General features: G+C 41.2%; 1 protein-coding gene across 1 annotated transcript in view; it reads left to right on the top strand.

The window, feature by feature from the left end:
• LOC144251317 (receptor-type tyrosine-protein phosphatase gamma-like) overlaps window positions 1-25,784 on the top strand; it is a 152,138-nt gene that overhangs the window by 60,081 nt on the left and 66,273 nt on the right. Inside the window, exons 2-3 of the mRNA XM_077794331.1 lie at window positions 10,133-10,312; window positions 24,101-24,214. Of these exons, the coding sequence (XP_077650457.1) occupies window positions 10,133-10,312; window positions 24,101-24,214 (294 nt within the window). The remainder of the gene's footprint in view (window positions 1-10,132; window positions 10,313-24,100; window positions 24,215-25,784) is intronic.

Genomic DNA, 25,784 nt, shown 5'->3' with positions numbered 1-25,784 from the left:
AAGAAAGAAAGAGGAAGCAGTGGCGGGGTTGGGAGATTCACTGGAGACTATCCACAAATATCTTACATGCCTGATTGATTCTTCCGGTGTTACTGGAAATGCTTTTATAAAATTGGGAACTCTCAGGAGTTTTGGAGATGAGGTGATGTAACCTTGTAATTTACATTTAAAAAAACTGAATCATTATTGAACTTGACTCCTTCCACTGTCAACTGCACTCTCCAGAATTGAAACCTGAGGGGAAAGAGCAATTGTGTGACATGCTGTCCCCACCTGTCCCTTGGTAGCCACGACAGGCATTGCTAGTGTATTGTGGCCCTCATGGTGAAGGAATCCTACAATCTGGGAGACATTGAGAGCCAAGGAGTTCGTCAAAACTCACTTGCCACTGTTGAAGATGAACTCTAGTTGCTAGCATCTTTGACTGTTGCTCTTTTCTCTATGCTCTATGACTTTGTATGTGGGTAATTGTTATTGTTATGGCTTGTATAGATAATTAGAATTTTTTAAAAATGAGTTCTGTTGTCAGATACAAGGCAAGGATTCCTGAAGATGTATCTCCCTTGAAAGTTGAAAGCTTTAGATCTGGAATTTGCTTAGCTCCATTTTATACAAAAATATAATATGTTTGGCATTGGGACAATAAAACATGTGATGACCCTGTTAGTAACTTAGAGGCTTATTTTAACCAATTTCATGTTGCAACTGGAAGATGTAAGAGTAAAGGCACCCCAACTTGAAACCATAGTAGTTAAATTTTGAGCGAATAAATGATCTGAATTAATGGTAGGATTTTTTTTAAAAAAATTATTTTTTATTTATTTATTTATTTTTGGTTCTGGGGATTGAGCCCAGGCCCTTGTGCATGCGAGGCAAACACTCTACCAACTGAGCTACATTCCCAGTGCTTGGTAGGAACTTTCATTAAATATTTGGATGCAGGGTGGATGCAATTTGAAGTTACATCTATTTGTCTGAGATGGATCTGATAGTGCATGCTTTCAGACTATTACTTGGAAGAACAGAGAGTCTTTGGGTGTATGAATTGCAGGCATGTTCATGGTGCAAGTTTTATTACTCTCATCTACCCAGGTAATCAACTCATGGAGCCTGCACATAGGCTCCTGGTGGCTTCAACCTTTCAACTGACCCATCTTTAAGTTATCCTCATTTTTTAAAATAGCAAAATAGAATCCAGAAAGCCTTACGATTAGAACCTGGGACACCCCCCACCTCCGCCTCCTGCCCCCCCCCACCTCATTCCCTGCCCTGATTTTAAGGACTATGTAACTAGGAAAGTCACACAGTATGGTGAAAAGAGCACTAGGCAAAGAAGATAGCAACTCGGATCCTAGTTCAAGGGTGACACATAGCTGTGATTCACAGGCTATCTCTAGATGACTCACCTATCCTAGGATCCATGAAAACTAGATCTGTTAGCAGTGCCTAATATTAGGGTTAGGATATGTGGTGTCTCCCCAAAGCTCCTGGGTTAATGCAGAAATATTCATGTGAAATGATTAGAGTCTGAAAGCTGTAACCTAATCCGTCCATCCTAGTTTGAATGGACTGACTGGGGGGTAACTATAGGCAGATGGATTGTGGCTGGAGGAGGTGGGTCTCCCCCTGCTTCTTGGATGCCATGAAGTGTTCCTTTGCCACGCCCCTCCACATGATGTTCTGCTGTATCTTTGTCCCAGAGCAATGGAGTCAGATGTCCATGGACTGAACCTCTGCAACCCTGAACCAAAATAAACTTTCCCCTTCTCTTGGTTCTTGTCATATATTTTGGTCACAGCCCCCAAAAGCTGATGCACACCTGTCAAAGGTGAAGAGGGGCAGTTGGTGACAGCCAGGTCCTGCATTTGCTTTTTCCATTCCTATTTTAACTCTATAGAGAGAGTGGAGTCGACTGTGGAAGTTGTCAAATTTGATGGTCCTATATAAAATTTTACCTGAAATTACTTTTAACATCCAGCCCTCAAATAGGTACCCTGGGAAATTAGACAGTTAATGGTGGTAAAAAATGAAGAAAGGAGCTCTCATTTCTGGTGCTATTGTCTGCTGGTATTTCTGGTATTATGGGTAGTTATCAGTAGTTTCCTCAAAGCGCACCATTGATGTGGAATGGGAGAATGAAGTTTTCATACCTGTAATTTCAGAACCTCAAATTTTGGAAAATGTGATTTGTTATCTGGGGTCACTGTAGATTTTTTTAATTGATTCAACAGTTAACAATATTCCTATAAACAAAGTTGAACAACTTCATAATCATATGTTAATAAAGTAAAAAACAGTGGAGAGTAACAGGAACGTGTTTTAGTGCTTTTCCCATTTTTCATTTGTATAACAATAAATGCATAAAGGAAATTAACCTACCAGTACTACAATATGCAAAGGAATTGTAAGCTAAATCCCATAAAGGAGTTTAATTAAAAAATGGAATCATTTAAAGATGTATACTAGATTGGGAGAAAAAGCATTACTTATAATGCTAGGTAAAAAATGAATGCACATATTTTTTGGATTGTTGATGTTGGTTAAAAGTAGATTCCAGGATGCAGAGTAATAAGCCTAGATCCAGGTACTATTTTTAATAAAAGTTCCCTGAGGGGGGCATCGATAAGCATATTTGACTAGAAACAGCACATAACATGTATATTAGTTTTGTTTTTAATTAGATTTGGACAGAATTCATTATTTTTAATGGCTTTTCATTAGTGAATAGAAACCATTATTTGGATGTATTATGGTAAAATAAATTCAAGATGCATGCTTATTTTCAGCAAAATACCTCTTATGTATTTAAAGAAAGTATTGTTTGGAATACAAATCATAGGTGGGTATTTGAAATTCCTTGGTCTTAGACAAAGATATGATTAATATGCTCAAAAATACTTTTTCTTAAATTTTACAAAACTCTTGTTGCTGACTTTTTAAAAAAAATTCTTTTTGTACCTGGGATTGAACTCAGGGGCACTCAACCACTGAGCCACGCCCCCAGCCCTATTTTGTATTTTATTTAGAAACAGGGCCTAATTGACTTGCTTAACACTTTGTTTTGCTGAGGCTGTTTAACTGGAGATCCTCCTGCCTCAGCTGCCCAAGCCGCTGGGATTATAGGTGTATACCCAGTTTCTGTTTTTGTCTGGACTTTTAGGAATGCTTCAGGGTATGGGTAGAGGTGGAGGTGGAACAAAATTTAAATGCTTCTCTCATACATGGCAACCAGATTCCTTGGGCTGAATCTGCCTAAGGAAAAAATAAAACATTGAGTATCAAATTGACTCTCAAACATGAGCCCAGATTTATAGTATTTGCTATTATTTCTGCATGGAGAATTGTGTCTGCCTTAAAGAGGCCAGTTGGAATTAATCTTCAATTTCATGATTTATGCTCCATACTATAGAAATATGTCTTTCTGATGCTAGTCAACTAAATTGTAGCTTCTCAAAATGAGAAAAACCACAGTGACTTGTTAATGGCACACCGAGGAGGAAAAGTGGGTTATTTTAAGGAACAAATGAGCCATAAATTAAGCTCATAATGTTGTTTCTTAACTACAATTTTTAAAGGTGAATTTCTCCAACTTTATATATTATACAATTTTATATGACCTTAAATAATGAAATATCACCTACCAGCTCAGTGAATTTTTTTTCTCTAGCTCAGTGGGTTTTTAATTTTTTTTTAAATTTTTTTCCTCCCTTCCATCTTTCTCTGTGCAAATTCCTTTCCTGCAGGAAAGATGCTGTGATATCATCTCTCGTTTATCCCCCACCTGTTATGCCCTCGACACATTCTCAAATTCATACTAGCAAATGCAATCAAATAGGCATATTAAATTTTAAGTCATTTAAAAAAACGTACTTGGCCTCTGTTCAATTTTTTTCTTTTATTTATTTATTTTGGCAGGGGGGTGGGGTGGGGTACCTGGTATTGATCTCAGGGATACTTGACCACTAAGCCCCATCCCCATCCCTATTTTGTATTTTCTTTAGAGACAGGGTCTCACTAAGTTGTTTAGGGCCTCGATGTTGCTGAGGCTGGCTTTGAACTTGCCATCCTCCTGCCTCAGCCTCCCGAGCCACTGGGATTACAGGAATGCACCACTGCACCAGTCTCTGTGCAATTTCTTTTTTTTTCTAATATAATTTTTTGGTTCTGGATGGACACAATACCTTTGTTTTTATGTGGTGCTGAGAATCGAACTCAGTACCTCACATATGTTAAGGAAACGCTCTACCATTGAGCTACAAGCCTAGTACCTGTGGACAATATCAAAAGTAGTTTTTCATTTTGTTTGCAGAATAGCCACTAAAAATAACCTTTGGACCAAGATCGACTGGGAAATCAACACTGGTGTTTTATTAATTGAATTTCAAACTTCATTCAGAGCTCATGAGTTTTTCCATTAATTCCCATTTTTGGTTTGACCCTTCAATCTTGAACAACACATTGTATTTATGATTACAACTCCTTGTTCTTCTCTGGTCTGGGACAGGGATTTACTCTTTCCATGTTTCCCATGATCTTTTTTTTTTTTTTAATATTTATTCTTTAGTTCTTGGCGGACACAACATCTTTGTTGGTATGTGGTGCTGAGGATCGAACCCAGGCCGCACGCATGCCAGGCGAGCGCGCTACCGCTTGAGCCACATCCCCAGCCCTCCCATGATCTTGATGTTTTTGAGGAGGGATGGTGAATTGTTTTGTGCATTGTTCCTCACTTTCGGTTTATCATGTGTACTCCTTGTGATTGAGGGGGGTCTATGGACTTTTGGAAAGAGTACCACCCAGGTTAGCATATCCCATCAGGACGGCCACACTAGCATCATGATCTTGTCAGTGATGTCTTCCTTTGCCTTTAGTTGAGCTGACATTAATTAGTCAGGCTGCTTCATTTGAATGAAGTTACTGTATTTATCTTTTCCTGCTTAAATCTTTGCAAGCAAGTCACTAACTAGCTGAAGCTGGGATTCAGCTCCATTTCCCAGTGGAATCAAGTGGCCTCTCCCCAAGTGGGAAATCCTTGAATTAAATGACCTGAGCTTTGTAAACCTGGGTGCACTGGAAGCAATATCATTCAAATGTCCCTTTTCTGCTTCTTCCCACTGTGGGAGGTGAGGCCCCTCCTCTTTCTTTGTATACCCCAAAATACCTGCATCCACCTCAGGAGCCCTTGGTTGGACTGCATGTCCATTTCTTCTATGGAATACAGCCTGCGGTATATTTTGTAACCCAGCAATAAAGAGCAACCACTTGGTGACATTTTGTTGAGTGATACTGCATATGAACTTGACTTACATGATTATCTTGTGTAATCTGCACACACAAGCACCCTCTGTACAGATAAGGGGCCTAAGCCACAGAAGGCTTAAGTTGACCAAGGGAACCTAAGGAATCTGGGGCAGCCCTGTTCTCTAAACCCATTTCTCAGGACCATGCCTAGTACTATGCAACCATCCAATCAGTGTTTGAATGGAAACACTGATGGATTGGTTAATAAGACTAAATTTCCTCCTCAGTTGACCTTCTTTGATGAGAGAAGTCTTTGAAAGAATACATGAAATAAGAGAAGTTGAAACATGACTATGTTCTACAAAAATGATGCAAACTAAATAAAAAAGAAAATAATAAGTCACCCTTGTGCAAATTATTAAATTTGCACATAGATTTGGATACGTGTATCCCATCTCCTCAGATAATGTTCTGACTCCCTGTAATAGTGAAAAAAAGTTGCATTTTCTTCAGTGACGTGTCCTCAGAGAGATGGGTAAAATTAACAACAAATCACGCACAAAGAGGTTTCCCTAGTACAATTAGAAGACAGAGCTCGGCCACTCTTTGATCTCCTCCTGTAATTATCATTCGTGTATGTAAATTGTTTTAGGGCCTTACTATGTGGAAGACCCTGTGTCAGGCATTGAGACTAAATTGAACAAAATATTAAAGGAACCACTTCTCACAGAATTTCCCTCTAGTGGGCAAGACATTTCATACATATATTTATTAGTGTATAATAAACACTAAATTGCAACGATGATATAACTAGGCTCACAGGAAACCCACACGTCTATGCCAGGATCGCATACTACCCCTCTGTTCCCTGAGATCAAAGGAATATTTCTCATCATTTGTTGAATATGAAGCCTTGTTAGATTCCCCTGGTATTGAACGGTTGGCAGAATGTCTGTATCCAGATCTCATTCCTGCAAGGTTTATTTTTTTATTTTTTTTTTGATTTTTTGATTTTTGGATACTGGGGATTGAACCCAGGGGCACTTAACCATTGAGCCACATCCCTCGCCGTTTTTATTTTATATTTTGAAACAGGACCTCATTAAGTTGCTTAGGGTCTTACTAAGTTGCTGCAGCCAGCCTCAAACTTTTGTTCCCCAGCCTCCTGAGTCTCTGGGATTACAGGAGTGTGCTACTGCACTGGCTCATTCTTGCAAGATTTGTAACAGGTGGATGGGAAATGGCTTTCAGCATTGCTAAACTGCCTCGAAGGTCCTTCCTCTGCCCTCCCCTTTTCCTCTCTGAGAATGTAGGCTTGTCTATCAGGTAGTGAAGTCAGAGTTGGTTAGCTGTTCAGAATGAGATGAGCTGCCAATATGCAAATATCCTGCATTCTAAGAAAGCTTGTAAGAGGAAACTAAAGTGTAAATGACTTCTTCTATTTTAGATGGATAACATCATACCTAAGGAAGGAAGGCTTCTTGCTGGGGTTTTTGTTTTGTTTTGTTTTGTTTTGTTTTTTCTTTGGTCCCCCATCCCTACTCCTAGGTTTCAGCTAACCACAATCTTTATTTAGTGTCATGTTTTTTACTTAGAAACATTTATTCAAAGTTCTCAAAAACAAAGCATTCAATACTAGTAGTCTCTGCGCAAGTGCAAATGATTAATGATGTAATTCTCAGCCCTTTATAAAGTGTCTTAACACCAGAGAGATTTATACAGTGTGCAATGGTGGTAGTGCTTGGATGTGAGAATAGGAAATCAATATCTGCAAGCTTGGAGAAATGGCTTCTATTTCCTCCACTAATGACATAGGGGTTTTTGCAAGGCAGGGGTGTCTGGAGCATGACGCGCTCCAAAGAAGAATTAATTTAAAATCTGAAGTGGAAGATCAGTTTCAATTAAATTGCACTTGAACGTCTATTGGTGCAAGTGTGAAAGCAAGCATGGCGTCAGCTTAAACCTTCAGATTGTTACTACTGAATAAATGAACCCCGTGAGTCCAAGCCCTGATTATACTTTTATAGAGCGCTAAATTATATCTCACTCATATCTGGAAGGTTATGAGAAATGGCATGAATGGAAGTCCTTTCTGATACTGCAGATTATTGTTGTTGTTGGCGGTAGGATCATTATCAGGTATCTGTGTTTTTGTAAAGGATGACTTGCATTTATTGTTTCTTTGGAGTCATATGTGTTTGGGTGTATTTTACCATCTTCTGTTCTTTTTTTCCTCATTGAGTGTGATTTTATTGTAGTAGTAAATTCCTGTAAGGCATTATTTATTTATTCTTTTTAGTTGTACATGCCAGTAGAGTCAATGTTAGCCTATTTATACAAACAGGGAGTATATGTTATTCTCACTAGTATCCCACTCTTGGGGTTGCATATGATGTGGACTTTTACTGGGTGTATTCATATATGAACATAGGAAAGTTATATCAGATTCATTCTACTGTCTTTCCTATTTCCCTTTCCCTTTCCCTTCCCTTCATTCCCACTTGTCTTAATCCAATGAACTTTTATCCCTCCCCCCCTTATCGTGTGTTAGCATTCACATATCAGAAAGAACATTTGACCTTTGGTTTTGGGGGATTGGCTTATTTCATTTTGCATGATAGCTTTCAAATGCATCCGTTTACAGGCAAAAGCAGAGTTTCATTCTTCTTGATGGCTGAGTAATAGTCCATTGTGTATATATACACCACACATTATAAACACATACAGTATTAACAAATGAGTTCCCATGTTTTAGATGTACAGGCCCAGTTATAGCTAACTAAAATTTGTATTTCTGTCACCTTGTTTGATTGGTTTTCGTTTGTTTATTCTTTGGACATGTGGAAGAAAATTTAAACTTGTCCCTATAATCGGAGGCCATCTTCACATTCTCTCACCCCACCTTTTTCTTAAACTATACAGATGCATGGGGCTGGAAATGTAGTTCAGTGGTAGAGTACTTGTGTAGCATGGGTAAGACCCTGAGCTCAATCCTCAGTACCTCAAAACAACAAAAAGAAGACAGAAAAGTGTGTGTGTGTGTGTGTGGGTGTGTGTGTGTAAGGTGAAAGTGAAGTTTGGGTAAGATATGGAAATGCACAGTCTGTGCTTCACCTTCTTGGAAATTCCAGCAAGAGGTGATACAGCATGAATAAAATGCTCATGATGTTTCCTAGTTTAGTTGGAGTGCTACTGTAAGGAAAGTTGACTTACTATGGCATTTGCAAATGACTTACAAGTGTCCCAAGATCGCCCATCTTTGCCATCCCCAGGGGATGTTCTTTATATGTGTGTGTGTTTTTTTTTTTTTTTTTCTTACTGTTTGGGATGACAATTAGGGGAAATTTTCAAATAGTAAGACTTGTATCTTCCTTTGCACAAGCTTGGATGTGTACTAATGCACAGAAATACCAGTGGATGAGCTAGTTGATCCTCTGGCTCTTCTCCTCTTCTGTCTGATCTGTGAAGTCATTTCTATGAGTGTCTGCATGTTTACATATATTAGCTTATGTATTGACATATACTCAACATTCTTATCTGAAAACCTTGGGTTTTATCTACCTAAAGTTGTCCAGGTTAGACTTACTCTATGTCTCATTCTCAAAAGGAGATTCTTCCTAATCTCTTTAGCAAAGATTGTGTCTTTCCCTGCTTTGTTATATTGACAAGGTTAAAAGTAGAATGCAGAAAATCCTAAGAGCTCATTATCCACTTAGCAGACATTGACCCCACAACATTTCATTTCCAAATAGGGCAGAGAAGAAAATATAGGGTTTTTTCTGTGTTCGAGTTGGATTGGGACCTATAAGAATCATGCTGTATAATTGAACCTCTTCCTTTATTTTTATGGCATATGGTTTCCCCAGGTGTCTATTATTTCTATGAGCCCCAAATCCAATCTGAAGGCAATCTCATACTTCCCTCTCTGAAGAGAGAGAGGTTTGGAGAAAAAGAATAGTTTAACATCTGAGACCACAAACTAATCAAACTGGGAAATCTGTCACAATTCACCAAAAGAAAAGCCTGCCTTATTGTTTATATCATTTCTAATAAATCTCATCTAGTTTTCTGTGACTTACTTTATTTATTTAGTTAGTCAGTTAGTTATTTTTGAGTGCCAGGGATTGAACCAAGGTGCACTTAACCACTAAGCCACACCCCCAACCCTTTTTTATATTTACAGACAGGATCTCACTTATTTGCTTATGGCCTCACTAAGTTGCCAAGGCTGGCTTTGAACTTGCAATCCTCCTGCCTTGGGCTCCTGAACCACTGGGATTATAGGCGTGCGTTTCTGTGACTTTTAATTTTGATATTTTTTTTCCTTTCCTTTCTCTGTTTGCAGACTTTTGTGTTGTTAGAAAAAAATTGTGGTTTGGATACTGTTCACATCAACAAAACATGCTAAGTTGATTAAGTCAGTTCCTTGTGAATGAATGCTCTGCTTATTTTAAGAAACTTGTTTCAAAATTGTCAAAAACGTGAACAACTCTTGACAGCCCTTCTGTGCAACTCCCTGAATCTGATTACAGATTAAGTTAGCAGAGTTGTAACTCAGTGATAGAGCACTTGCCTAGCACATATGAAGTACTGAGTTCGATTCTCAGCAACACATTAAAAAAAATAAAGATATTAAAGTTTTTTTTTTAAACATAGCAAATGTTTTTATTGCATATCAAGAAGATAAACTATCTTGTGTCATACATCTTTTCTGAAATCAAACCAATGACATCAACCTATAACGTGTAATACTGCACAATGCGACCTCTTTAGAGTTGGCATGTATTGGAAAATGTAGTTTGGTAGATGTGGGGTCCATCTTCCTGAGTCTTATTCATTCCATCTCTGATCCCTGAGCCCTGAAGATTGAAGTGTTGCTTTCTTTCCACAGGTGCCTATGGTCCTGAGCACTGGGTCACGTCCAGTGTCAGCTGTGGGGGTCGTCACCAGTCCCCAATAGACATCTTAGACCATCATGCACTTGTCGGTGAAGAATACCAGGAGCTACAACTCGGTGGCTTTGACAATGAATCTTCTAACAAAACCTGGATGAAAAACACAGGGAAAACAGGTAGGCATCTTTACTTGTCTGTGGATCAACAGGAAATATTTTGTAATCACTTGTGTTTACCTTTCCCGGAATTTGCTCTTAAATAGTGCACATGGCCATATGGAGCCTAAATTAATCATGTGACTTTGGGCAAAGGGCACAGCCACTCTGAGATTCAATTTTATCAAAAATATATAAAATGTGGCTGGGCGTGGTGGCACACACTTGTAATCCCAGTTGCATGAAAGGCTGAGGCAGGAGGATCGCTAGTTCAAAGCCAGCCTCAGCAAAAGCAAGGCACTAAGCAACTCAATGAGACCCTGTTTCTAAATAAAATATAAAATAGGGCTGGGGATGTGGCTCAGTGGCCCAGTGCTCCTAAGTTCAATCCTTGGTACCCTCCCACACAAAGGAAAAAAAAATATATATATATATATATATTTGGACAATGAGATTGTTTCACCCTCATAGCATTGTAATGACTCAAGGAGTTAAAACATGTAAGGTACATAGTATGATCTTTCTGATACCTATCCAGTACGGTAGCTCCTGGCCACATGTGGCTATTTAAATTCAAGTTTTAATTAAGAATTAAATAAGATGGAAATTCAGCCCCTTGGTTGTACTGGGCACATTTCCAAAGCTCAGCAGCCACATTTAGCAACTGGTATCGTATTGCAGATAGAGACAGTTATGTCGGATAGCACTGGGTCCTATGTGCAAATGGAAATAAAATGATTTTCTTTGAGGTTTGGCTTTGTTAACATTTCTTATGAAAGCGTGGGCGAACTTCTCCTCCCTTGGTGTGTTTTCTGTGTGGTTCGATCCCTCCACTTTCTCTTTACCTCTCCGCCTTGGCCTTTGGGGATCTGTGAGTAGGTGTCATCGTCTTTTCACCATGGCTAATGTGGAGAGTGGCCTCCCCGCTCCTTAGTGTTGGGTCGCTCTCAGCTTCAGGATTTCCCTGTAAGTCGCTGTGTCCCAAGTGTCCCATCTGAAAATAAACACTGAGATGTGATATTATACTCCTGCTTTCTGCTGCCTGGGGTTACGTTGATGGCTAAAGATATTTTCTACATCTTCTTATTTCACTTCTTACAACTTTAACCCGTTAAAACACATTCTCTTTTCCTCCTTTTCTTCCTTTCCCTGTACTTGCACCACTCTGAGCAATCCCTTTTAAATCCTGGACAGCCTGAGGCCCCATGCTGGGCTAAAATGACTTCACTTTCAACCCTTTGGTTTGAAGCATGTTGTGTGAGCCGCAGAGCTGACTTTTCTCTTTACCTGACTGGCTGCCCATGCAGCTTGGGGGATCCATTTTCTTCCTGTGTGCCCACCATGGCCTGAGATCGTTCATGGACCATAGCCTGGCTTGTTCGTAGAATTGCTTCCCATTCAGAACAGTGATTCCTGAGTTTGGGCTTTTTCATAAACAGTTCTTCCCATATACCAGCTGGCTACCCTCTCCTCTACCTTCATTCATCAGTTTCAGTAGCTGCTGTGGAAAAACTTTGTGCACCTGCAGTGTTTGCCGAACCCACCTGTCATCCATTCACCTCTGCTCCTCAGCCTGGGCTGTGTGCTTATCATTAGATTTCATAGTATCTACCCGTGCTCTCGGCTTAGTTCTTAGTTCTTGAAGAACTACAGTGGGAACACTAATCTTTGACCATCTGATCGTAGCGGAGGAGAGCTTTGCCACAATGGGTGTGATCAGAGCTCCGAGCCACCTCAGTGGCCCATTCTGGGGGCCTGTCAGTGGAATGCGCTGGGCTTTCTGATGTGGTTTTCTACTTGACTTACCACGCTTGACAGCCTTCTGCAAAGATGGCACGTTTCACTGACAGCTGGGTATCATCAATGAAAGGTTTGAGAAGTGCATAGGGTTCACTCAGTGGAAGTTGATTCATGACCCTTGGTCTTCCAGAAGCTGATTATCAATCTCTGTCACTTGGCTGACTTTCTCAAGTGATCCACAACTTGCTGCCTCTCTGGCAGTGCATGCTTCTGGTTTGAAAGCCCAGCTAGCCAGATCCGTGCACATCTGTCTCAGCAAGCTCAGAAGCTCAGCGCTGAGCCGCAGGAATAAATCCCTGCTACTGTACTGATTCCTGTGAAAATTCTTGAAATTCCTGTGAAAATTCATACTACCTAGGCCCCCATGTCATAAATCCTCTGAGATGGCTTTAGAGGAGGGGTTTTTATAAAGTGACAGCCAGTTATATGCAATTTAAAACAAGAACATAAAATTGTTTTCTTCATTTCACAAAGTGTCAATTCGCAGTCGTTTAGAAAGTTTGATGCAGAAATCAACTTGTGGGTTTTTTTTGTTGTTGTTGTTCTTTTTTTTTTTTTTAATAAGCAGAAGGCTAGGAAGCTTTCCTTCTGTATTCTTGAAATGCCACATTAGCTCATCAATATTCGAGTATTTAAGAGAAACGAGAATTCATTTAATATATTAAATGAAGGCAACCTGAATAATTGCAGTCTTTTTTTTTTAAGCACACATATCATTATGTGTTTTGAAAGATGTTATGAGTGAAGGAAATAGAGCTGTAGGAGCAAGGTGTTTCATACAACTGCACATGAATCTACAATTACCAGAAAAATTAAAAGTTTAAATTTTTAAATAACGCATCTGACAGGAGCCACATGGTCTTGTCTTGGCTGCAATCATTCATTTTATATCTGCCTCTCATACCTTGTTATAGAAAATGCTTCTTTTGCTTAAATCGTTATTTTTTAAGCAACACAGATTTTTTTTCTCCTCTGCAAGTATTTTTGTGAACTTCATCTTTCCAGAAAGTAAATTCAAGAGGGAGTATTTATTTATTTATTTATTTATTTATCCCTGATGGAAATTTACAGGTCACTTATCTGTAAAATAGACTCTGTCTTTGGATATTAAAATATGAATATAGAAAGTTTATATTTAAAGCAGCCTATTACATACAGACAGTAACTTTCCCATAAAACAGTTTTAATGTTCACATCTGTCTTCACCCCCGAGACTGCTATATATCCCCATCTGGCAGAATCAATAGAGCGACTTCGTTTCACCTCGCCCACTTCTGGAAAGTTGTCTCAAATACCTTTACAAGACAGATAGCGTCTCTCTATTTCTTCCCAAGGAGCCATAACTAACTGTCCGTGGTGCTAGTACTCATTTCATTTCATCTAAAGTTATTTCTCTCTCTTTCATTTTCGAGGGATGGAAAGATAATGCATTCATCACTTCAAGATGATCTTGCTGTTGCTAGCATTAGCTTCTTGTTAAACGCTCGGAATTGAAGACTTCGATGGCATTTTTTGGATGTGTGTTAATAACCATGGTCCGTAAATTTTAACTATTAGGTGTGCTTTTTGATACACACACACACACACACACACATACATTGATATATATATATCAATATATTTTGTATCAGGGACTGAACCCAGTGGCGCTTAACCACTGAGCCATATCCTCAGCTCTTTCTTATATTTTATTTAGAGACAGGGTCTTGCTGAGTTGCTGAGGGCCTTGCTAAGTTGCTGAGACTGGCCTTGAACTCGAAATCCTCTTGCCTCAGCCTTCTGAGCTGCTAGGATTATAGATATGTGTCACCACACCTGGCTTTCCACGACTTTTTCTTAAATCCTGCACTAAGGATAAAGAGGAAATGTTCTCCATGAAGTACTTCCCCCACATTCTGTTGGTTTGCTGTATTTCTTGTTAGCCTACATTCTGTTTTTTTATTTTTAATTTATTATTTTTTATTTTATTTGTAGATGGATGCAATTCCTTTATTTTATTTTATTTATTTTTATGTGGTGCCGAGGATCGAACCCAGTGTCACACACACAGGCTAGACAAGTGCTCACTGAGCCACTCCCCCTAACCCAGCCTACATTCTTTCCTATTGGAGTGCAGAGACCACAGTTCTTTTCCAGAAATGGGTGTTAATTTAAAAAGGATGGATGGCAAAGAGCACGGGTGTATATAGTTAGATCAGGAGCCATTTCCTAGTATGTTCCTCATAAAATTCAGATGAGCATCCGAAGACCACTGTACTCACTTTATTTCACCTGGCCTTGGAACTTTTATGGGAGAGTATCAGCACAAGAACATACACATTTATGAACAAACAAATTGCTGGAGAAACACAGAATCTTACTCCTGGTTATTTCTATACATTGTCTTCCCAAGTGACTGTGTGACCCAGGTTGAGTGGCAGAGAAACATGCGGCTTTACTCTTTTGCCCACACACTGCCCCACAGAGCAGTGAGAGTCTAATGCTGAAACTTGCTCCGTGGTCGGGTTCCTGCAATCCAGAGCTGGAGCTCACCTATTGCCTCTGTGCAGCCCAAAGGGTCGCTGTTCTCTTCCAGGGTTCTCAGAGACACCTATCCAAGCCTGGCTCTTGAGTGTCAGCACTGGGCTGCCACAGTGGGCGCCCAACTGGGTTTTCAGGTGCATTCTTCATGATACATAAGCTCCCTCCCAAATTCCTGGGCCATGTTGCTTAGCCCCACCCCACCACCATACCAGCCTGGTCACCCTAATGTCACTTGCAGGCAAGAGCCTTTGCCATCTGGAGATCGGAAAGGAAGTGTTTTAGTCAGTTTTTTCACTACTGTGAGTAAAGGACCTGGACAGCACAAGTGTAAGGAGGAAAAGTTCATTTGGGGGCTCAGGGTTTCAGAGGTCTCAGTCCACAGACAGCAGGCTCCATCCCTCAGGGCTCGAGGGGAGGCAGGACATCATCGAGGAAGAGTGTGGTGGAGGGAAGCAGCTCACATGGTGATCAGGAAGCAGAGAGAGACTCCACTCTCCAGAGACAAATAAAAGCCACGCCCCCAATGCCCCCTTCTCCAGCCACACCCACCTGCCTCTAATCCCCACTGGGGGTTGGTACCCAGGGCCTTGCACACTCCAGGCAAGCGCTCTACCACCAAACTACACCCCCAGCCCCAAGAATCAAAGTTTTTTTAAAAAAATATGTATTAGGGCTGGGGCTGTAGCTCAGTGGTAGGGTGCTTGCCTAGCATGAATGAGGCACTGGGCTCTATCCTCGGCACCACAAAAATAAATAAATAAATAAAATGAAGGTATTATGTTCATCTACAACTGAGAAAACTGTTTTAATTCATAATATCTATGGAGGAGAGATTTTGGTATTGACAGTACCCTAAATTCATTCTCATTCCAATAAGAACTATCTTTTTTTGTTTCTGGGATTTTTTTATTAGAATTTTTATTTATTTATGTGTACACAAATGGAGCACAGCTTTTCATTTCTCTGTACACAATGCTAAGTCGTACCAGTCATTCCATCATACATGTACATAGGATAATAATGTGAGTCTCATCCACCATGTTTCCCACTCTCTTTCCCCTCCTCTCCCCTCACTCCCCTCTGCCCAAACCATAGTTCCTCCATTCTTCCCTCACCCACCCCCATTATGCACCAGCATCCACGTATCTGGGAAAACATTTGGCCTTTGGTTTTTTGGTATTGGCTTATTTCACTCAGCATGCTATTCTTCAGTTCCATCCATATACCTGGAAATGCCATAATTTCAAGCTTTAAGGCTGAGTAATATTCCATTATATACTATATATATATATATATATATATATATATATATATATCCATTCATCTCATTAAGATCTATCTTAAGCCTAGTAATCCTCTTGGCTGACCATGACCTGGATCATTTTAGTATTTCCTTAGGAGTTCCAACTTGCTTTGTGCCAAATCCTTACCTTTATTTTTATGACAACATCTCCAAACCCACTTCAATTCTTTAATGACCATTAATTGGTATGAATGTGGGATATGGAAGAAAGACCAGTTTGGGGTTCATAATTCCTCATTTCTTTTTATCTCCAAGTTCTGTTGGTGTCGCTACAGATTGATGGCTAAGTAGGCTGCCAAGCTCCTTAGCCATCAATCCATATAGAAACAAACAAAAATGGATTTTTGGAAAAATCTCTGATTCAGCATCATTTTTACTGGGCATCCCTGACCCTGTGTGCGTATTACACTGGGTCATCTCTGCTTAGCTCAAAGTGGCCCAAAAGAGAAAGTTTAAGATTAAATTTTTATAAGTCCATTCATGGATTAAGAAATTGTGACACACACAGACACGCGCGCACACACACATGCAGTGGAGTTCTACTCAGTCCTAAAGAATAAAATTATGGCATTTGCTGATAAATGAATGGAAACAGAATATCAAGCTAAATTAAATAAACCAGACTCAGAAACTCAAAGGTTGAATGTTTTGTCTTGTTATGTGGAAGCCAGAATAAAATAAAGGACAGAAGGGTTGATGGAAGGCTAGGGTCACATTCAGGCACAGGGAAGATCAGTGGTGTACAAGAAAGTGATCAAGATGGAGAGGTGAGATAGGAAAGGGGAGGTTATGCAGAATGAATTCTTTGAAAATCAAGTGTGCATCTATAAATATACTACAGGGAATTTTTACCTTTATGCATAAGTAGAAAGACCCAATCAAAAATATATAGACAGGCCAGGCTTGGTGGCATCTACGTAATCCCAGCAGCTCAGGAGGCTGAGGCAGGAAGATTGCCAGTTGGAGATCAATGTTAGCAACTTAGTGAGGCCCTAAGCAACTCAGTGAGACCCTGTCTTAACATAAAAAATCAACAGGGCTGAGGATATGACTTAGTTGTTAAGCACCCTGGATTTTATCCCCAGTACTAGTTAGGTAGACATACAGACAGACAGACAAAAGGAAGACTGGTAGAGTAGAGGAAGGATAACGGGGGTCTGGGGAAGGAGAGCAGGGGTCTGGCAGATGGCAAATGGGGTTCGTAAACTGAAATTGAATTCCATGCATGTAGGATTTTGTCGGGATGAACCCAATTATTATATGTAATTCTAATGCTCTGATATAAAAAGTCATCCTCTGGTATACAAAAGGAGTCTATTCTTTTGAGGAATACTAGGCATGATTTGGCTCTTAACTTTATAAATTATTTTGTTCCAGAATCCCCAAATCATTGTTTCCTTCTGCTTATTAACTATCTCATCTTAACTGAATCCTGGGATTCAGTTAGGACTGATTTCCCCGCTTTTCTGTTGAGTGAGAGGCACCACAAGCTCTGTTTCTTGTCTGCTAAGCTCCATTTCCTTTTTTCTTGTCCCCTCGGCCCCATACTCTGCATTCAGGTTGTAGGTTAGAGTAGCTGCAGAGACAGAAGCACAGTTAACCACTTGCCCTGAAATTCGAGGTCACTTTAGAAGTCCCCTTTCTTTTTTATGGTGCAGAATCTTCTGCGAGACTCCTATCTGTCATATCCTCCATGGTCAGAGGGTTACCAAGTCCATGTTGTTCATCTGTGCTACATTTACCAGTGAGTTAACTGAGACCTAGGCTAATCCATGGCTTGTCATCTCTTGGATGTCTGTTGTTCCAACACAGCATGTCCAGTGTCTTTTCTGAATAACTGCAGGAACCTTTTTTTTTTGGTTTCTACTGACCAATTTTGGTTTCCTCTCAAGCCTTCTCCATAGTGTAGCCATAGGAATCTACCTAGTTCTCTAATCTGATCTTGCTCATCTCTCTTTCCTTTTCTCTTTGGTAACCATATCAATGACTTCCCATTATTCTTGGGCCAGAGACAGGTGGCTTACTATCTCTGCCTCTTACTACATCCTGCTTTCTGGGTAGAAGTCACTCTGGCTACCTCCTTCTTAGTCCTACTCCCACTACTTCCACTACCACAGGACCTTTGCATAAACTCTCTCTCCCTTGACTTGGTCCCTTCTTGTGAGCATTTCCCCAGGGAGCTCTCCTGGTCATGCAACTCCTATCAAATCTTGACATACCCGGAATTAGATGCCCATTTGCTAGTAGCTTTGCTTCTGCCATCTGTTTAGTCCTCAGTGCCTGTCATTCCAATTGACCTTCAGCTCCACGAGGGCAGGAACTATGTCTGATTTTCCTGAATTCTCTTCCTCAGCAATTATTCTGTAACTATTTTTTGAGTCTGCACAATGGCACACGCCTGTAATCCCTCAGGCTCAGGAGGCTGAGGCAGGAGAATTGCAAGTTCAAAGCCAGCCTCAGCCACTTGGTGAGACACTTAGCAACTCAGTGAGACCCTGCCTCAGTGGGAGGCTGGAACTAGATCCCAGGCCTCCTGGCTTTCAGACCCTGGCCCTTTCTTTTCACCAAGAGCCCCAGGACAATACAGAAGTCAGTATGGTCTGTGGTCCTGTGTTCAGATCCAGTTTTGCAGGCTTTGCTGGCTGAACAGAGCTGCAAATGGGAGAGGGGGTTCAGATAGTGAGCAGTTGGCATGCCTCCCATTTATTTTTCTTTTAAATTTTAGCACCAACTGCTGTTTACATAGATTTGTGGTGTGAACATTTGCTTTAGCCCGGCATTATATACACACATTCAACTTCAGTTATCAACTCTTGCTGGATATCCTGTGAAAAACTGCCCCGAATGCCAGGGCCGAGGTCATCCTTTCAGAGATAGAAGGAAACCAATGCAATTCTGTCTTCACCCAGCAATCTGACTCCCTCACTGACCCTCGTTCCTGAGCAGAACCTATGGCTTCCTTATATTATGGGGGTCGCCAGACCCGGGGACAATCTGGGGAGAGCCATGGATCCTCTCCCTGGGTTAATTACTTGACAAACAGCACTTCCCTGGAGCCGGCTGTCGGCTGGGACATCAGTGTGAATGGCTTTTCTGAGTATTCTTCCTGTGTCCACCTTTGTGATCCTCTTTCGGAATCTGTGAAGTCCTTGCTGTCTTATTCCAGTCTTACAGAGCAGAGGTACCAAAAGATGCATTTTTTCTTAAAACATGGACCATGTGCAATCTAGGTTTCCAATTCCGACTCCTGGATTCCTGAAGTGCAGCTGTTCTCAGAATGTGACTTCTCATTTCAGGGGTCATGGATCCAAAGCTCTGTAGGTGGCTGCCACCGTGGGTTTTTTGACCTCTGGGTTACGAGGCCCTGACCTGAAGCTCCCATCTTCTTCTGCTTTCTCCATCCTACTGCTTCCATTTTACCATAAGCCGTGTTAGCCCCTGGGGCCCGTTCTAGACAATCCACTCTCATGTATACATTTCCTCCTCCTCCTCCTCTCTCCCCATCCGTCCTGGTCAGTTCAGGCTGCCATATCAAAATGCCATTTCAGTGAGTTGGCTTCCACCAGAAATAATCCTCAGAGTTCTGGAAACTGGAGATCCCAGGTCCAGGCAGTGGTAGACTCTGTCTGGTCAGGACCTGCTGAGAAGAGGGCACCTTCTCTCTGTGTCTTCGATAGGGAGGTCCTCTTTCAGGTCCTTGTGAAGGGCACTAATCCCATTCATGAAGACCCCACCCTCATGACCTGATCCCTTTCCCATGAGCCCCACTCCCTCCTAATTCCCTCATGTTGGAGATCAGTCTCTGAGTTTATGAAGTTTATGTGTGTGTGTTGGGGGGGTATATTAGTGAGCTCATTTTACCACCCATAAATTTACCACCAATAGTCCTGATGAGAACATTTAGAAGAGGGAAAGTTTATTTGGGGCTCATTGTTTTGGAGGTCTCATTTCATACTTGGCCAGCTCCATTGCTCTGGGCCTGAGATAAGGCACAACATCATGAAGGAAGGAGGAACACAGCTCAGGACATAGCACCAGGAACAAAGTATATACCCCCAAAACAGGCCCCCAAGGACCCACCTCCTCTAGCCACACTCTAGCTGCCTATGGTTCCCACCCAGCTAACCCCCAAGGGGATTAATCTATGGATGAGGTTACACCTCTTATAACCCAGTCATTTCACCCCTGGACTTTCTTGCACTATCTCACATGAGCTTTTGGGGAACACCTCCTATCTAAACCATGACAGGGGAGCTCGATCACAGGCTGTGAGGCCAATCTTGGACCCTCTTGCATATCTACGTTCAGCTGTTATGGCCCTTGTTTTAAAATCTGCTTTTGTTTATTATTCTTGTAATGTTATATACTCACTTTTATTTTTCAGTTTGCTTATTTTGTTTTCATGAAGTCAATTGGATTTTAAAAGAAAGCTTTTTATGAGCATCATCCGTAGGAAAAAACCCCATGCTCTTTGACATAGATAGAGTTACTGTGAGAAATTTTATGTGCATGGTTTATGGAAAATAAATCAGCTTCCCATGTTATCAAAATCTAGTTTAATACTTTCGGGGCAAAGGGGAAGGGAGTGTGTGCCAAGGATTTGTAGAGCACCAAACAGGAGATTTTCTTTTCCTTTACGTGATCCAAGGGATAGAAAGAATCCATAAGAGCAAATATCTTTTTAACAGCTGTGTTTTAGTGAACTAGAAGTATCAATCACCCCTTAAGATCTGCTCCAAGAGAGTATTTGGGCTATACCTGGCCTTAGTGGTGGTCCTATGTCATGATGCCTCTTATTTTCTTTCTTTTTTGGGTGGGAAGGAGAGAAGGGGATGGTGGTACTGGGGATTGATCTCAGGGCCACTAAACCACTGAGCCCCATCCCCAGCCTTATTTTGTATTTTATTTAGAGACAGGGTCTCACTGAGTTGTTGCTTAGGGCCTAGCTTTTGCTGAGCCTGGCTTTGAACTTGCGATCCTCCTGCCTCAGCCTCCCCAGCTGCTGGGATTGCAGGCATGTGCCACTGCAGCTAATGTGATTCTTATTTTCTTCCAAGACCATGTTGCTTTCATGCTGAACTCTATCTAAAGGGACAGTTCCACCTGTGTGGCCACCCCACTCCCTGTGCTGTACCCACATTCCAGGCTTGATTCTAGAAATAGTTGACAGATCCCCCATTGCTCACATATCTTCCAGATTCCTGGCACTATACTCAGCTCTTTGGGAATGTAATTGCCTCTACCTGTCAAAGGAGCCTCGAAGCGCAGGCAGGCAGTGTTGGTACTGCCATTTGATCAGTGGGGTAGGATACCTGCCTGAGGTCACGCCCCTGCCAAGTGGCAGGATGAGATGCCAGTCCTCTCAGAGCTGAAGCTCATAGGACATACTGTGTTCTCCGGTAACTACCTTTGCTCCCTTCTGTTTTGAAATGATGGCCATCCTCAGGGGTCATTAGAAAATTGTTACAGGATAGCCAGGATGATGCCCCCTCCCCAGTTTTATAAGTAAACAAAAATAGAATCCATTCTTGAAAGGGGCGAGTGTGCTTGAGGCACGCTGTGTGCTCTGGTGAGAAATACAATAAAACTAAAAATGAGATTAATGTTTCAGATTGTACAGTTCCCTAATTATGCCTTTCATTATTCATATAAAACAAGTAAAATGACCCCTGACAGAGACATAAATGATTTAGGATAAAATCAAATATTTATAGGATGACGCTGACTCCCTGCGCGTATTGTAACACATGCACTCAGAATCTTTGCCTTCGTTCTCTGGATGTAAAATTTTATATATTGAGAATAAGCAACAGTATTTAGGATTCTACTGAGTTAATACCTGGGTGTTTGACATTGGATTGAAAGGTATGTGCAATGTATTATCTGATATTTTGGAAGCTACATCTTTGTGTATATGTCAGTTTAGATATTATCTTAGCTAATATTTTATCTTCCAAGATATTACATTTTCCATGTCATGGAAGGACAATCTCTTTGCTTTTATTTACCTTTTAATGGTTTAATTTGAGACAGTGTCATGCTAAGCTGCTGAGGGCCTCACTAAGTTGCAGAGGCTGATATCCAAATTTTGATCCTCCTGCCTCAGCCTCCCAAGTTGCCTGGATTACAGGTATTCAACATCATGCCTTGCTGTGTTTTTTTTTTTTTAATTTATTTTTTAGCTGTGGGTGAACACATACCTTTATTTTAATTTTACGTGGTGCTGTGTATTGAACCCAGTGCTTCACTCATGCCAGGCAAGTGCTCTACCACTGAGCTACAGCCCCAGCCCATGCCTGGCTGTTTTGTTTCTGGTGTATCAGGGATTGAACTTGGGCATTGCACCACTGAGCCCCATCCCCAGCCCTATTTTGTATTTTATTTAGAGACAGGGACTCACTGAGTTGCTTAGCACCTCAAGTTTGCTGAGGCTGACTTTGAAGTCAAGATCCTCCCGCTTCAGCCTCTGGAGCTGCTGGGATTACAGACGTGCACCACCACACCTGGCTTGTTTATCTTTTTAAGTGGTTAGTAAATCAAAAGGAGGAAGCACTCTGTGAAAATCATATCAAATTCAGATTTCCATGTGGTTAAGCGAGGCTTCACAGGAGGCTGGCCTCAGTTATGTCATTGGGTATGCCTTTGGCTGCTTCTGTGGCATAAAGCCGAGACCTCATAAGTGCACCAGAGAGGGCGACTAATCTGTTAAGCCTAAAATATTTACCAAATGCCTCTTAATGGGAAAAGTGTGCCAACTCCTGTTCTAAAACATGCCCCAAACAGGAAAAAAAATTAGAATAATACCCTAGCGTGTTTAATTGGCACAAGTTAGCGTGTTTAATTGGCACAAGAAACACTTGCTTTTACTTCATTTCATCCTTTAATTTGCTGTCCCACTAATTGAACGTTCCCTGTATATTTTCTCAGAAGTTGGAGAAAAACTGCCTTTTGAATGCAATAAAAAGGGATTTATATGACTAGGGTTCCTTCTCTTGTGTTTAATGCTTCCTTTATATAGAAGAAGTACTGAAACTAATTGCCCTGTTTTAGAAATGGGTCATTAGTCTAGTCCCTATCTTTTATGGAGACCTCATTTGCATGCAGGGTTTCTCTCTGAAGCTCTAACTGGGATCTCTTCAGCAAGAGGAGACAATGAGGATCTGAGAGCTTTCCCATGGCCCACACAAGCTTGGTTTTTGGTCATAAGCCATTCGGTATATTGGTTGGCATCTTACATGTACTTAGTAAGGATGTGTTAAATGAACTAATGGATCCACTTTAGGAAAAAGAAAATGTATCCCTTTAAAAATAGAAACTAATATGTACACATTTAGATATTAAGATTCTTTTGCCAAAATAAATTTCTCCAAGAGCCTTAATCTAAGTTGTTCTCCAATTTTCTTTCTCCTTGTTCAAGAAGGAAAGATGTGTTTTTGCAATGAAGGCTGTGATCAGGTAGAGATCCCCAATGTTGTGCATGCTCTCACGATTTTGTTTTCCCTCGTGGACTAAGGGAAGTATTCATGTGTTTAGAATTAAGAGTAGAGAAGTTCTAATTTGCAATGTTCGAGTGACTTAATAAGTAGATTTTTCCACTGCAGTTTCCTGGGCATGTTTATCAAATGTCAAGACTGCCATTGCCAGTCCTAATTGTCTTCTAATTTTTGCATTAATATTGGGAAAACTTGCAAATTCCCTCCCTGATATCTTGCCTGTGTTTTCTGATCAAAGAAACATGCTTCATGCATCTGGCTCAATGTATACATTTCCTGTCTCATTTTCAAACCTTGAGTCTTGGGGTAGCCCCAGGAAACAGTGCTTAAAAAGAAACATCTCACTCTCCTGATAGTTTTGATTGTCATGCTAATTTAGGAGACACTGTTGCAGACCAACATAGTTTGTCATATATTCTCTCTCTCTCTCTCTCTCTCATATGTTAAATGGATAAAAAATTCTGAGATTTCTCTCTCTGGGAATTGTCATGATGGAGAACCTACGGGTGATCTAAGCGTGTTCTGCTGCTAGAATGTCCTAATTTTTTCATGCCGGTGGTTTTGACTTGTTGTTTAATACGTTGGTGAGGAGATAATTCCCACCATGACAATCATGAACTTTATTAGAAGCAACGGAAGCAATCCTTCCTCAGGGTGTGAAACTCACAGTGTGTTCCCCTTCTCTTTTAGTGGCCATCCTTCTCAAAGACGACTATTTTGTGAGTGGTGCTGGCCTGCCTGGCAGATTCAAAGCCGAGAAGGTGGAGTTTCACTGGGGCCACAGCAATGGCTCTGCCTGTGGAGGTGAGAGAAGATCTCTAGAGATCTGCAAGCATGGCTGTCCTTTGAATGTTGATGTTAATCACATGCTCTTTCCTTACATTCATTTTTTGTACAAATCAGACTGGATAAAAAGAAACACTTCTGCCACGAAATCCTCCATAGGCTGGATATGGTGGTGCATGCCTGTAATTTCAGTGGCTTGGGAGGCTGAGGCAGGAGGACCGCAAGTTCAAGGCCAGCCTCAGCAACTTTGCAAGGACATTTGCTCAGCAAGACCCTGTCTCTAAACAAAAATATCAAAACAGGGCTGGGGATGTGGCTCAGTAGTTAAGTGCCCCTGGGTTCAATCCCTAGTACCAAAAAAAAAAAAAAAAAAAAAAAAAGAAAAAAGCCCATATCTATAGCATGTTATCTGGATGCTTCCTACCAAGCCTCTCCTCCTTTGTTCAAGGGGAGAAATAGGGAAATTGCAGGCATCCTGGTTTGATGGACTCTCCCCTGGTCAATACAATTGATCATTTGTTCATTTGACAGTCTCTTTTCACAGTTCATTTCTGAAATGTTCGTTGCTCTCCGAAGCCAACATTTTGTGTGACACTTGGGTGACTTTCATTGTCACTCTTTGGAAAACTAGTGACATATGAAGAAGGGTCTCAAAACCTTCTTTCAGTTGTGAAGTTGTTTGGAGGGTTTTCTGCTCCTGGTTGCTGTTGAGAAAGATGCTCTGCTAGTGGCCTGCATCCCTGTTAACTTTGCCTGGATGGATGGTGACATTTTGCTTTAGTCCTGACATACTTTACACCTTTTTACAGACCCTCGGTGCTGATGTGCAGGGAGGAGAGGGATCTGGTCACCAACTCCGTTATTAACGTTAGCTAGGGATGTGACTTCCCTTCTGTGGCTGACTCATTGTTGTGAATATTCTTCTGCTGTGATAAAAGTGTTGGTTGGCTCCCTATGTGGTCATTCTTACAAGTGTATGGAAGGTCTAAAATGCATGTATTTCCTGTCTGTGATTCTACCCAACCATGGAGTGACTCTGAACTGGTAGCATGTTATCATCCAAGGAGCCAAGTGGCCAAGGACTATTTCCAACCTTTAACATTTCTTGTCCTTCTCTGTGAATCCAGTGAATATGGTACCACCTAGGGGTTCTGGGTTTATTGTCCCTGTTCAACAAAGAATTGAAGAACAGACACAGATAGCAAGCAAGAAGTAGGTTTATTGCAAAATTGACAGGGATAGACCTCTCCCAAGAGAAGCGGCCTCGGAGCTGGGAATCCAGTGGGGGAGTTCTGGCCTGTTCTTTTTATGGTCTCTGAAATTTCCTCCTTTCCTTATCTCCTCCCCTGTCCTCGTGTGCCCCCCTGTCCACGTCTGTTTTAGTTTTTCTCTTGGATCCCCTGCTTAGGAGCACGAGTACGGAAGTGTCTGTCTGATTGGGTCTCTGCTTGTGTCCAAGAGCACTTTGGTCAAGCAGGAGTTTGGCCTCATTAGAAGACCCTCTCTGTGCTCCTCTGTTCTGGCCCCGCCCCTACCTCCTCACTCACCATCTTGCCCTGGCCTCCTCGGTCCTTCTACATCTCCCTCA

The sequence above is a fragment of the Urocitellus parryii genome, assembly GCF_045843805.1.
Source record: "Urocitellus parryii isolate mUroPar1 chromosome 13 unlocalized genomic scaffold, mUroPar1.hap1 SUPER_13_unloc_10, whole genome shotgun sequence".
NCBI classification, from domain to species: Eukaryota; Metazoa; Chordata; class Mammalia; order Rodentia; family Sciuridae; genus Urocitellus; species Urocitellus parryii.
Note: the sequence above shows the minus strand (reverse complement) of the source record. Positions and strands in the feature narration are given on the sequence as shown.